The 15013-nt window shown below is 49.7% G+C and overlaps 1 protein-coding gene across 8 annotated transcripts in view; it reads right to left on the bottom strand.

The window, feature by feature from the left end:
- scrib (scribble planar cell polarity protein) overlaps positions 1-15013 on the bottom strand; it is a 349859-nt gene that overhangs the window by 134751 nt on the left and 200095 nt on the right. For 7 of the 8 annotated variants that reach the window (XM_059971535.1, XM_059971528.1, XM_059971533.1 and 4 more), the window contains 5 exons: positions 11634-11873; positions 10881-10991; positions 10005-10181; positions 4229-4345; positions 3616-3807 (listed from right to left, as the gene is read on the bottom strand). In XM_059971535.1, coding sequence (XP_059827518.1) covers positions 3616-3807; positions 4229-4345; positions 10005-10181; positions 10881-10991; positions 11634-11873 — 837 coding nt within the window. The remainder of the gene's footprint in view (positions 1-3615; positions 3808-4228; positions 4346-10004; positions 10182-10880; positions 10992-11633; positions 11874-15013) is intronic. The other variant, XM_059971532.1, reaches the window with a different exon arrangement.

Raw genomic sequence — 15013 nt, 5'->3', positions numbered from 1 at the left:
ACAGAAGCCAAAGGTGTATGATATATCAATTCAATCCAAGATATGAATTTTGGACGAAAATTAAATTTCTCAAGCTTGTTAAATAAATATTCCCATTCATCCCTATCAAACACCTTCTCGGCATCAAACAAAATTAACACATTCTGGAATTTTAGATGAAAAAGTATATACAACATTCATTAACCTCCTAACATTTAAATAAGAATAACGATTTTTAATAAATCCTCTCTAGTCATCTGAGACAATGTTCAGCACGGACTATAAGGGCCGATATGGCCTGATTCCGGGCTGCAATTGTTATATGGTTCTAATTTGTGACAAAACATTTTCCAATCTAATTGCCAATATTTTGGAAAAGATTTTGGAGTCTACATTCAACAAGGATATACGTCTATATGATGCACATTCAGTGGGGTCTTTATCTTTTTTAGGAAATAAAGAAATAGATGCTTCATAAAAAGATTGTGGAAATTTACCTACAAATAAGACATCCTTAAAGATTCTACATAACCATGGAGAAAGTAGGTCTGAAAAAGATTTTTAAAATTCTACTGTATACCCATCCAAACCAGGTTCTTTACCAGAATTCATCGAAGAAATTGCTTTCTTTATTTCTTCTTCCGTGAAGGGTGCATCTAATGCTAAACGGTATATTAAGTGGTAATTTCGGAATATTCAACTTCCTTAAAAATTCATGCATTATGGTAGAATCATCAGGAAATTCTGATTGGTATAAAGAGGTATAGAACTCTTGAAAAGATTTATTAATTTCATCATGGTCAGCTGTCAAAGTACCATCCCTTTTACGAACTTTAATAATCTTACGTTTAGCCGAAGCAACTTTCAAGTGGTTGGCCAGTAATTTACCTGATTTATCACCATGTATATAAAATTGACTCTCAGCTTTCAAAAACTGATTTTCAATTGGGGATGCTAATAACAAACTGTGTTGCATCTGAAGTTCAACTCTCTTTTTATAAAGCTCCAGATAAGGAGCAACAGAATTTTTTAATCAATTTCTTTGATCTTATTGTATTTACGTATTTCATTATTCAATGTACGTATTTCATTATTCAATGTACGTATTTCATTATTAATTCATTTTTGCAATCCAGCAGAATATTAATAATTTGCCCACGGATCTGTACTTTAGAAGTGTCCCATAATATACCACTCAAAATTTCTTCCGTAATGTTTGTTGAAAATAAAGTGGGGAACTTTGACTAACAGAGGAGAGTGAAGATTTTCAAGGGACAGAGGCAATGGCATCTGATGGGTACAGGGGGATATCAGTCAGTCCGGGGATGTTTAAACTGTGTAATGTATGTTGCTGGTGGCAGTGGGGTGCAGCAGGGGATCACCGGGGTGCTTGATTTATCTTAATGCTATTTTGAGATACCACACGGAACCAGCCTGTCAAGCTGCACTGCCCAGCAACCCACTGATTTAACCCAAGCCAATTTACAATGACCAATTAATCTACTAACTGGTACGTCTTTGGGTTGTGTGAAGAAACCTACTCAAACAGTGGAAGGAACATACAGACTTGCTTACTGAGTACGACAGAATTGAACTCCAAACTCTGAGGACCCAGGCTGTCACAGCATTGTGCTAACCACTACCCTTTCGCGGCACCTGAGTGGCCAGGACTTCAGATTGTAGCTGTTTGGAGAGCCTGGACAGGCTGGGGCTTTTCCCTGATGGAAAGAGTGCTGAGAGGTGACCTGCTCGAGTTTAATAACATTATAGAGGCATTCATAGAGTGGACACTTACAGATCTGTCCAAAAGGTAGAAGAGCCTAAAACTGGAGGTAAGAGGTTTAAGGTGAAAAGAGAGAGCTTTCAAAGGGATCTGAGATCCACAGTGGTGTGTACATGGAATGAGTAGACTAAAGAGTGGTGGAAATGCAGGCAGGTAGGTGGACAAGGAAGGTGATAAAAGGACATGAGCAAATGAAGCCAAATATGACCCATGTAGAGAGGCACGAGGGTCTGCATGGACAAGACGGGCTAAAAGGCCGATTTCTGTGCTGCAGAGGGCTGTCTCTCTCAGACTGCCACTCAATAACAATCTTAGCATCCACCCCAAACACACACAAACCTCCAAACCACTCTCCATAACCCTCTACTATCCCATCAGTCCCACACTCACCCCACCTCCTAACCACTCTCTGTGACCCTCGACTATCCCATCAGTCCCAACACTCACTCCCGATTCCTAACCACTCCCCATAACCCTTGACTATCCCATGTCCCAACACTCACCCCATTTCCTAACCACTCCCCATAACCCTCGACTATCCCATCAGTCCCAACACTCACCCCCATTTCCTAACCACTCCCCATAACCCTTGACTATCCCATGTCCCAACACTCACCCCGTTTCCTAACCACTCCCCATAACCCTTGACTATCCCATCAGTCCCAACACTCACCCCGTTTCCTAACCACTCCCCATAACCCTTGACTATCCCATGTCCCAACACTCACCCCGTTTCCTAACCACTCCCCATAACCCTTGACTATCCCATCAGTCCCAACACTCACCCCGTTTCCTAACCACTCCCCATAACCCTTGACTATCCCATCAGTCCCAACACTCACCCCGTTTCCTAACCACTCCCCATAACCCTTGACTATCCCATCAGTCCCAACACTCACCCCATTTCCTAACCACTCCCCATAACCCTCGACTATCCCATCAGTCCCAACACTCACCCCCATTTCCTAACCACTCCCCATAACCCTTGACTATCCCATGTCCCAACACTCACCCCGTTTCCTAACCACTCCCCATAACCCTTGACTATCCCATCAGTCCCAACACTCACCCCGTTTCCTAACCACTCCCCATAACCCTTGACTATCCCATCAGTCCCAACACTCACCCCGTTTCCTAACCACTCCCCATAACCCTTGACTATCCCATCAGTCCCAACACTCACCCCCGTTTCCTAACCACTCCCCATAACCCTCGACTATCCCATCAGTCCCAACACTCACCCCGTTTCCTAACCACTCCCCATAACCCTCGACTATCCCATGTCCCAACACTCACCCCGTTTCCTAACCACTCCCCATAACCCTCGACTATCCCATCAGTCCCAACACTCACCCCCGTTTCCTAACCACTCCCCATAACCCTTGACTATCCCATGTCCCAACACTGACCCCATTTCCTAACCACTCCCCATAACCCTCGACTATCCCTTCAGTCCCAACACTCACCCCCACCTCCTAAACACTCCCCATAACCCTCGACTATCCCTTCAGTCCCAACACTCACCCCCGTCTCCTAACCACTCCCCATAACCCTCAACTATCCCATCAGTCCCAACACTCACCCCCGTTTCCTAACCACTCCCCATAACCCTCGACTATCCCATCAGTCCCAACACTCACTCCCGTCTCCTAACCACTCCCCATAACCCTCGACTATCCCATCAGTCCTAACACTCACTCCCGTCTCCTAACCACTCCCCATAACCCTCAACTATCCCATCAGTCCCAACACTCACCCCTCAGCCCTGTCCACAAGCCTAAGACCCCCACCACTCTCCCATATGCTCCAGCACTCATCCAAGACTCCCCGCGCTCCTCTGCGTTGCCCTTTACCTCAGTGAGAGTGGGGGCCGTGCTGGGGTCGAAGCCGTCACACACGAGGACAGTGAGGGTGTCGCCTACGCCCCTTAGGATGCGGACGGCCTCGCTGTGGGTGGTGCCCAGGAGGCTCTGGTTGTTCACTTCCAGAATGCGCAGCCCTGGCCGCAGTCTCCCGTCACGGCCTGCTGCTCCACTCATGCTCACCTGTGGCATCACAGATGGACAGGGTTAGAGACAGGGTTGGGGAAACCGCCAGTGTTGGGATCAGCGTCGCAGTCAGGGAAAGGCCAGCTCCAGAGAAGCAGTCAGGGAAACAGTCAGCATGGGGTCAGCACAAGTGCAAGGGTTAGGACAGGGTCAGATTCAGGGGCGTGTTCAGGGCAACGGTCAGCACTGGGGTCAAGTCAAGGGTCAGAACAAAGGTATGAGGGGAGGGGAGGGCAGAGGGAGCAGGCAGTGGGAGGGAGGCAGAAGAGTAGGAGAGGAGAGGTGGCGGTAGGGCTGGAGGTGAGACAGTCCCCTGGGCCCCCAAACACCACCCCACTCCACGGATCCCAAGTCCAGTGCCGATTGTTGTCAACACTAGTACCCTGATACCCCATGTGCTGGTCCGGTCTGTACATACCTTGGAAATGAAGATGCCCTCATCAGTGGGATCGAACGGATTGCCAGGGTGTCCTTTTGCTCCCCCTCGCACACTGATTCCCAGCTTCTCCCCTGGGAGTTTCTCAATCCGGATCTCCTGCGAATCAGAGTCAGTACTGACACCATCAGGACCGCTTCCCCTTGCAGTGTGACACAGAAGATGGCCTGTACCCCCACCCCTACAATTACATCCATCAGGGCCGCTTCCCCCTGCAGTGTGACACAGAAGATGGCCTGTACCCCCACCCCTACAATTACATCCATCAGGGCCGCTTCCCCCTGCAGTGTGACACAGAAGACGGCCTGTACCCCCACCCCTACAATTACATCCATCAGGGCCGCTTCTCCCCGGAGTGTGACACAGGAGATGGCCTGTACCCCCATCCCTACACCCGCATGAACCCCCACACACAGCATCAGCACCGCCTCTTCACAGAGCCGAACCTGTGACAACTCATCTCACATCAACTCTCTGCTCCTGGTTACCGATCCCACTCAGTGACCCAATCCTTCTCCCCACCATCCACACACACACACACAGAACGTACTATCCCCTCAGTGCTTATCCCCACATACACCGTGCCTCTCCACCCACAACTTGTCCCTCCTACCAGCCTCATAAACCACAGCTTGTGCAGCACCACCACTGCCTCAGAGTCCACAGGTGTGACTTTTCAGCCTGTCCACTTTATGCCCATAGCCACAAGGAAGTGCAGCTAGTTGTGGACTCGGCTCAGTACATCACAGATAGCAGCCTTCCTTCCATGGGCTGTCTACACTCTCAAAGTTCAAAGTAAATATATTATCAAAGTATGGGTATGCCACTATAAACAACCCCAAGGTTCATTTTCTTGTGGGTATGCTCACTAAATCCAAGAAAGACAATAGAATCAGTGAAAAACCGCACCCAACAGGACAGAGAAACTATCTTCAAAAGGCAATGGACTGTGTTGACACAAAATACATAATGGTGACATTGTGGCCATTACAGAGACCTGGATGCATCAGAAGCAGGAATGGTTTCTGAGAGTGCCAGGCTTTAGATGTTTCAAAAACAGAGAGGAAGGCAAAAAAAGGTGGGGATGTAGTATTGCTAATTAGGGATAGTGTCATGGCTGCAGAAAAGGAGGAAGTCATAGGGAGATCGTCTATTGAGTCAGTGTGGGTGGAAGTCAGAAAGAGGAAAGGGGCAATTACTCTACTGGGTGTTGTTTTTATAGACCCCCCAACAGTAACGGGGATACTGAGGAGCAGATTGGGACAGAGATTCTGGAAGGGTGCAATAATAATAGGGTAGTTGTGATGGGAGATTTTAACTTCCCTAATATTGATTAGCATCTTCTTAGCACAAGGGTTAGATGGGGTGCAGTTTGTTAGGTGTGTTCAGCAAGGTTTCCTGATGCAACATGTAGATAAGCCTACAAGAGGAGAGGCTGTAATTGATCTGGTATTGGGAAATGAACCTGGTCTGGTATCAGATCTCTCAGTGGGAGAGTATTTTGGAGGTCGTGACCACAACTCTATCTACTTCATTATAGTGCTGGAGAGGAATAGGAGCAGACAATCTGGGAAAACATTAAATGGGGGTAGGGGGAAATATGATGCTATTAGGCAGGAACTTGGGAACATAAATTGGGAGCAGAAGTTCTCAGGGAAATGCATAGCAGAAATGTGGCATATGATCAGGGAATATTTGCATGGAGTTTTGCATAGGAATGTTCCATTAAGGCAAGGTAAGGATAGTAGAGTTAAAGAACCATGGTGTACAAAGGATGTAGAAAACCTAGTTAAGAAGAAAAGAAAAGCTTATGAAAGGTTCAAGAAACTAAGTAATGTTTGAGCTCTAGAAAATTACAAGGGTGCTAAGGAGGAGCTTAACAATGAAATTAGCAGATCCAGAAGTGGCCATGAGAAGGCCTTGGTGGGCAGGATTAAGGAAAACCCCAAGCATTCTACAAGTATGAGAAAGGCAAGAGGATGAGTTGCGTGAGAATAGGACCAATCAGGTGTGATAGTGGAAACTTGAACATGGAGTTGGAGGAGAAAGTGGAGTTACTTAATGAATATTTTGCTTCAGTTTTCACCAGAGAAAAAACATTGGCAATTGTGGGGATCCCCTGCAGTGGACTGGAACAGTTGAGCTTATAGACATTAAGAAAGAGGGTGTGTTGGAGCTTTTGAAAAGCATTAAGTTATGTAAGTCACCGGGACTGGATGAGACATACCCCAGGCTATTGTGGGAAGTGAGGGAGGAGGTTGCTGAGCCTCTTGTGATGATCTTTGTGTCACCAACAGGGACGGGAGAAGTACCGGGGGATTGGAGGGTTGCAAATGTATTTCCATTGATCGCAAAAGGGAGCAGGGATAGCCCAGGAAATTACAGACCAGTGAGTCTGACTTCAGTGGTGGGCAAATTGTTGGAGAAGATACTGAGAGGCAGGACTTATGAGCATTTGGACAGAATTAATCTGATTAGGGATAGTCAGCATTGCTTTGTCAAGGGTAGGTCATGGCTTACGAGCCTGATTGAATTCTTTGAGGATGTAACAAAACACATTGATGAAGGTAGAGCAGTGGATGTAGTGTATATGGATTTAAGTAAGGCATTTTATAAGGTTCACGATGCAAGGCTCCTTCAGAAAGTAAGGAGGCATAGGATCCAAGGAGACCTTGTTTTGTGGATCCAGAATTGGCTTGCCCACAGAAGGCAAAGGGTGGTTGTAGATGGTTTATATTCTGCATGGAGGACGTTGACCAGGAATGTTTCACAGGAATCTATTCTGGGACCCCTCCTTTTTGTGATTTTATAAATGACCGAGATGAGGAAGTGGAGGGATGGGTTAGTAAGTTTGCTGTTGACACAGAGGTTGGGGGTGTTGTGGATAATTTGGATGGTTGTCAGAGGTTACAGCAGTACATCAATAGGATGCAGAGCTGCACTACAGGAAGGATGTGGATACCATAGACAGAGTACGAAGGAGATTTACCAGGATGGTGCCTGGATTGGTGGGCATACCTTATGAAAATAGATTGAGGGAACTTGGCCTTTTCCCCTCGGAGCAACGGAGAATGAGAGGTGACCTGATCAAGGTGTATAAGATGTGGAGGGGAATTGATTGTGTGGATAGCCAGAGGCTTTTCCCAGGGCTGAAACTGCTAACACGAGGGGGCATAGTTTTAAGGTGCTTAGAAATAGGTACCAAGGGGACGTCAGGTGTAAGTTTTTCACAGAGAGTGGTGGGTGCATGGAATGCACTGCCGACGGTGGTGGTGGAAGTGGATACAATAGGGTCTTTTAATAGCCGCTTAGGTACACGGAATATAGAAAAATAGAGGGCTATGCGCTAGGGAAATTCTAGGCAGTCTCTAGCATAGATAACATGGTCAGCTCAACATTGTGGGCCGAAGGACCTGTAATGTGCTGTAAATGTTTATGTTCTAAATAAATAAACAAACAATTAAGTATTGAGAACATGAGATGAAGAACCCTTGTAAAGGAGATAGAATTAAGACCACTATCTTCAAAATAGATAATAGACAATAAGTACAGAAGTAGACCATTCAGCCCTTCCAGCCTGCACCACCATTCTGAGATCATGGCTGATCATCGACTATCAATACCCGGTTCCTGCCTTGTCCCCATATCCCTTGATTCCCCTATCCATAAGATACCTATCTAGCTCCTTCTTGAAAGCATCCAGAGAATTGGCTTCCACTGCCTTGTGAGGCAGTGCATTCCACACCCCACAACTCTCTGGGAGAAGTTTTTCCTTAACTCCGTCCTAAATGACCTACCCCTTATTCTTAAACCATGCCCTCTGGTACTGGACTTTCCCAGCATCTGGAACATATTTCCTGCCTCTATCTTGTCCAATCCCTTAATAATCTTATATGTTGCAATCAGATCTCCCCTCAATCTCCTTAATTCCAGCGTGTACAAGCCCAGTCTCTCTAACCTCTCTACGTAAGACGTAAGATGTTCTCCCACTGAGAAATCTGACACCTGACCAGGTTCATTTCCCAATACCAAATCAAGTACAGCCTTTCCTCTTGTAGGCTTATCTACATATTGCGTCAATAAATCTTTCTGAACGCACCTAACAAACTCTATCCCATCTAAACCCCTTGCTCTAGGGAAATGCCAATCGATATTTGGGAAATTAAAATCTCCCATCTTGACAACTCTGTTATTCAAGTGATTTATGACAATCACATGGAGCACGGGTCCACACCAGTTCCCTGTGGAAAATCAATGGTCACTGACCTCCAGGCAGAATACCCTCCATCATATAACCATATAACAATCACAGCACGGAAACAGGCCATCTTGGCCCTCCTAGTCCGTGCCGAACCCTTAATCTCACCTAGTCCCACCTACCCGCACTCAGCCCATAACCCTCCACTCCTTTCCTGTCCATATACCTATCCAATTTTACCTTAAATGACACAACTGAACTGGCCTCTACTACTTCTACAGGAAGCTCATTCCACACAGCTATCACTCTTTGAGTAAAGAAATACCCCCTCGTGTTTCCCTTAAAATTCTGCCCCCTAACTCTCAAATCATGTCCTCTAATTTGAATCTCCCCTACTCTCAATGGAAACAGCCTGTTCACGTCAACTCTATCTATCCCTCTCAAAATTTTAAATACCTCGATCAAATCCCCCCTCAACCTTCTACGCTCCAATGAATAGAGACCTAACTTGTTCAACCTTTCTCTGTAACTTAATTGCTGAAACCCAGGTAACATCCTAGTAAATCGTCTCTGCACTCTCTCTAATTTATTGATATCTTTCCTATAAACCACTCTCTGCCTTCTGTTGGTAAAGCAAATCTGAATCGGCAAGGCAACTTTCCCAAGATCCCATGCCTCTGGACTTTTTCAATGAGTCTACCATGGGGAACCTTATGAAATACCACGGTAACACCCATATACACCACATCCACCGCTCTACCTTCATCAGTGTGCAGTGTCACATCCTCAAGTCGCTTGGAAATCCTGCAGCAATTTCCCTACCACTGAAGTGAGACTCACTGGTCCATGATTCCGAGGATTGTCCCGATTCCTCCTACTGAACATTTGCTATGCTCTACGCCTCCGGCCAGGGAGGATATAAAGATCTTCTCTTTTTCCTGCCCCATTATCAGAGTTGGTAAAGTTCAAGCTTATTGTAATTTAACCATACACTTGCACACAGCTAGATATTGTTCTTCTGGGGCAGAAGTCAAACACGGCAGATACAGTCATAATCCAGCACATACAGTCACAAATTCCTACAAGCAAAAATCGCTGAGCAGCATGGCCTGAAGACTGACAGGTTGGTATAAACAGCAAGGTGTTTATTTATGCAAGACAATATAATATTACTCGTGCTATTATAATGAAAACAGCAGTCATATAAATATGAGAAACAACAGCGATGAAAGATAAAAAGTGACAAGCGCAAGATGAGTGTATGTGAGACTGCGGGTTCAGACAGGGTACATGTATGCGCCGGGTAGCAGCAAGGTGTGAAGACATCTAACAGACTGGCGGGGAAAGCTGTACCAACCTGGATGGTTTTGGTTCTTCTGCTATAGTACCTGAAGCCTGACAGCAAGAGGTCAAGTCAAATGTGGGAAGAGACTGTGTTAATGCTTGACACCTGTCCTCTCCATCGTCCTCTCCTTTTCCTGTCCATATACTGAGAAACCAATCCAGCACACACACATCTGCCATCACACTCCCCACTGGCACTGTCTGAGGGATGCTCACCTGCATCCCCGGGGGCGGGGGGTCCCTACGAACGAGGAGCCGGATCTGTTGCTGGTGGGAGAGAAGGGCCATCACTGCCTCCTGGTGTGTAGCATGACGCAGGTCGATACCGTTCACCTCCAGGATCCGGTCTCCAACTTGCAGCCCAACCTGGGCAGCCAGTCCATCCGGGACTACCTATAACCCGCGCACAAGGTCAGAGAAACAGGTGGTCAGCAAATGGGACAATGACAGAGGGGAGACAAGGAGGGAAGTCAGACTGTGTAAGGTGGTTCACGAGGAGGGGAAGGTCAGACAGACTGTGTAAGGTGGGAGACGGGGAATGGAAGGTCTGACAGACTGTGCAAGGTGGGAGACAGGGAAGGGAAGGTCAGACAGACTGTGTAAGGTGGGAGACGGGGAAGGGAAGGTCAGACAGACTTTGTAAGGTGGGAGACGGGGACAGGAAAGTCAGACAGTGTGTAAGGTGGGAGACGGGGAGGGGAAGGTCAGACAGACTGTCTAAGGTAGGAGATGGGGAAGGGAAGGTCAGACAGACTTTGTAAGGTAGGAGACGGGGAAGGGAAGGTCAGACAGACAGTGTAAGGTGGGAGACAAGGAGGGGAGGTCAGACAGACTGTAAGGTGGGAGACGAGAAGGGGAAGGTCAGACAGACTGTGTAAGGTGGGAGGTGGTGAAGGGAAGGTCAGACAGACTGTGTAAGCTGGGGCACGAGGAGAAGGTCAGACAGACTGTGTACGGTGTGTCACAGGGAGGGGTATATCAGTCCTATCAATCCCCACACTAATCTAACTGCCCCACTCTCTTCCCACAGTCCTGTACCAGTCCCCACAATAATCCCACTGGCTGGCGGATATCAGGAGTGCAAACTGTTACCTTGGAGATGAAGACACCGGGTTCCTGGATGCCAAAGGGATGACTGGCATGGTCACTTCCCCCGACGATACTGAGGCCCAGGGGGCCCCCTGTCTTCAGCAGCGTGACCTCCTGCAGGCAGACACACGGCTGAAATGATCGCTGTATGGCAGGGTCAGCCCAAAGCGGAGGAGGGGGGAACAAGGAATCACACACCTGCCACCCTCCCTAACCAACCTCCTTGCTGCAGTGGGGAAGACGATGTGTCTCCCACAACCTGTTCCAACCCTCTTAGCCAACACATTGATCCCAAACCGACCGTTCTGACACACCCTGGTGGGGTGGGGGGGGGGGGGGGGAAATGTGTTATTCACACGCCTCCTCCCTTGTACTGTTCCCAATCCAACCATCCTGTCACCGTCACCCCATGACACAGCCATCCATGGCAATCGATTCTACAGATTCACCACCCCCTACCTCAGGAGGCTGCTAATCATCTGTTCTTGAGGGATGTCTTTCTATTCTGAGGCTGTGTTTTCTGGTCCTGAACTCCCACAACATCCTCTCCTCATCCACTCTATCTCGGCCTCTCAATATTCAATAGGTTTCAATAAGTTCCCCCTCATTCTTCTAAACTCCAGCGAGTACAGGCTCAGAACCATCAAACAATCCCCGTATGTTAACCCTTTTATTTCTAAGACTATCCACATGAAAGGTTCCCTCCCTCCACCCCATCATTTAAACCCCCCCCCCATAGACAGATGTGGCTCTCACCTGCACAGGGTAGAGGTCCTCAGTACTGCGGTGGCTGTGTGGGGGGCTGTCACCCGAGGTGTAGGTATCCGCAGGTGGGGGTGACTGAGGTCGGGCGATCTGTGGGCTGGGGGAGCCGTTGGCAGGTTGCCCGCTCCCCGTCACCTCGCGCTCAACAACCAGGCTGATGGTGGGTGCCAAGCCAGTAAGGAGAGCTACCGCGTGGTCATGCCTGGCTTCTGCCATCTCTACCCCATTGATCTGTGAACACCCCAAATGTCCCATCAGTGTCCGGCTGGGTACAGTGGCCCCCCCCCCCCCCACAGCAGTCCCCACCCAAACATCCCATCAGTGTCCAAATGAGTACAGTGGCCCCTCCCACAGCAGTCCCCACCCAAACGTCCCATCAGTGTCCGAATGGGTACAGTGGCCCCTCCCACAGCAATCCCCACCCAAACATCCCATCAGTGTCCAAATGGGTACAGTGGCCCCTCCCACAGCAATCCCCACCCAAACGTCCCATCAGTGTCCAAATGGGTACAGTGGCCCCTCCCACAGCACAGTCCCCACCGTCCCATCAGTGTCCGGCTGGGTACGATATTCCCCCCCCCCCCCCCACCCCTACAGCACAGACCCCACACAAATGTCCCATCAGTGTCCGGCTGGGTACAATATTACAATATTCCCCCCCCCCACAGCGCAGAACCACCCCACATCACAAATTCGGACCACAAGGAAGACCCTTCCCAGAACAGATCAGGTCCACAGCACGGACACCTCTCACATGCAGAACCCGCCAACAGCTTATTCCTGTCCCATAGGGCAGGCACTATACACTGTGCAGGCCATCGTCAGTGCTCAGACTGCTCCCACAGTGTTGGCAACTCACAAAGCACAGATACTCACCCAAAGCAACTCCCTCCCGCACACAGTGCAGACAGCTCCCATAGTGCAGAGCCCCCCCCCCCCCCACAGTGTGGACCCCGCCCACTATGCAGTCCTCTCCCAGGTGCAGGCCCCCTCACTGTGCAGACCCAGCACAGACACCTCCCACAGCATACATCCCCACGTAAAGCAGCTCCTGAACAGACCTCCCCCTCCAGCTCAGACCCTCCAAAAGCACAGACCTCACCAAAGTGCAGTGACCCTTCCCGCTGCACAGGCCCCTCACACAACACATGACGCTATCTACACCACAGTACAGACCCCTCCCACAGTGCAAATCCTTCGCTCAACACAGACCACTCCAACAGCACTGACACCCGCCCAAAGCTCCTCCTGATCACAGACCCCTCTCAAAATGGAGTCCTCTTCCACAGCAAAGAACCACCCCACAGAGCAGACTTGCCTGACAGCATACCCCCTCTGGAGCCCCGAGCCTCATTACAGTGCAGCCCCTCCTATACCTCAGAATGTAGTCCCCTCCCACAGCCCAGACCCGCCCCAAAGCGCAGAACACTCCCTCTGCGCAGTCCCCTCCAAAACACTCAGCCTACAGCACAGTCCCACACATCAGTACAGGCATCGCCCAAGCGCAGACTCAGCCCACAGCACATCAGTGCACACCCCTCCTGCACAGACCTGACTCACAGTGCATACCCTCCCACAGCTCCAAACCCCAACCAAAGCTCCTACCAAATGCCAATCCTTTCACAGCACAGCCCCCCTCCCCCAACAATGCAGTCCCCTACCACAATTGTGTGGATAGTCAGAGGCTTTTTCCCAGGGCTGAAATGGCTGCCACAAGAGGACATGGATTTAAGGTGCTGGGGAGTAGGTACAGAGGAGATGTCAGGGGTAAGTTTTTTACTCAGAGAGTAGTGAGTGCATGGAATGGGCTGCCGGCAACGGTGGTGGAGGCGGATACGATAGGGTCTTTTAGGAGACTTTTGGATAGGTACATGGAGATTAGAAAAATAGAGGGCGAAGGGGAAGTCTAGTAATTTCTAAGGTAGGGACATGTTCAGCACAACAATGTGGGCCAAAGGGCCTGTATTGTGCTGTAGGTTTTCTATATTTCTAATGCAGGCCTGTCCCATTGTGCAGACCCCTCCATCAGCACACACCTACCCCACAGTACAATCCCAACGCACTGCACAGTCCCTCCTAGAACGCAATCCCCACCCATACTGCAGACCCCTCACCATGCAGTTCCCACCCATAACGCAGACCTGCCTCACAGCAGAACCCTCCTGCAGTGCAGTCCACTTCCATTTCACAAAGCCGTCTCACTGAGCAGACCCAGCTCACAGCACAGACTCCTCTCACTGTTCCCACAACGCAGACCTGTCTCACAGGGTAGTCACCTCCCCCAGCTTAGAACTGCCCCACAGAGCAAACTCCCCTCATAGTGCACTCCCCTCCCAGAGTGCAGACTCCTCCACCAGCACAGACCCGGCCCAGACGCAGACCCTCCCACACCCCCCAACACAGTCCCCACCCACTAAGAATACTTCCACAGTGGAGACAATTCCCACAGTACAGGCCCCTCTCTCAGCAGACCTCACCCACAGCACAGTGCCCTCACAGTGCAGACCAGCCCCGTCTCCTCCTACTGCAAAGATCTGCTTCACTCAGCACAGAACTCTCCCAGAGCACAGACACACACCCAAAGCTCCTGCCGAGCACAGCACACACCCAAAGCTCCTGCCGAGCACAGCACACACCCCTCCATAGCACAGACCACCACACAAAGCTCTTCCCAAGCACAATCCTGTCCCACAGCAGAGACAACGCAGCTCCTCCCGAGTGCAGTGCAGTCTTCTCCCATACTGAAGATCCCTCCGAGAACATACCTGGCCCACAGTGCAGACCCCTCACACAGGGTAGATCCCTCCCAAGCACAGACATCTTCCACAGTGCAGACCCGTACCACAGCACACGACACTACCTCAGCTACCTCAGCACAGACCCCTTCCAAAGCAGATTCTTCCCACAGCTCAGACCCCCACCCAAAGCTCCTCCCTAGCACAGACCTTCCCCCAGCAAAGATCATGCCCACAGGCTAGTCCCAACCCGAGCACGGACACTGCCACAACACAGTCCCCTCCCACTGCACAGAACTGCCTCACAGCACAGAGCACCCCCCCCCCCACAGCGCAGACCTTCCCACTGCACAGAACCCTTACTCAGAACAGAACCCTCTTCCGCAGCGCAGTCCCCTCCCACTACACAGAACCACCTCACAGCACATACCCCTCCCACAGCTCAGACACCTCTCAACGCACATCATGAGCAGCCTCCTCCCACATTGCAGATCCTACCAATAACACAGTGTCCTCCTGAGCAGAAACCCCTCTTAGTGCAGTCCCCTACCAAGGCACAGACCCTTATCCAAAGCTCCTGCCAAGCACAGGCATGTCCCACAACGTAGATCCTCCCAAGCCCTCCTACAACGCAGT

This window comes from Hypanus sabinus, chromosome 6 (genome assembly GCF_030144855.1).
Source record: "Hypanus sabinus isolate sHypSab1 chromosome 6, sHypSab1.hap1, whole genome shotgun sequence".
NCBI lineage: Eukaryota > Metazoa > Chordata > Chondrichthyes > Myliobatiformes > Dasyatidae > Hypanus > Hypanus sabinus.
The sequence above is the reverse complement of the archived record's forward strand: the minus strand, read 5'-3'. Positions and strand labels throughout refer to the sequence as shown.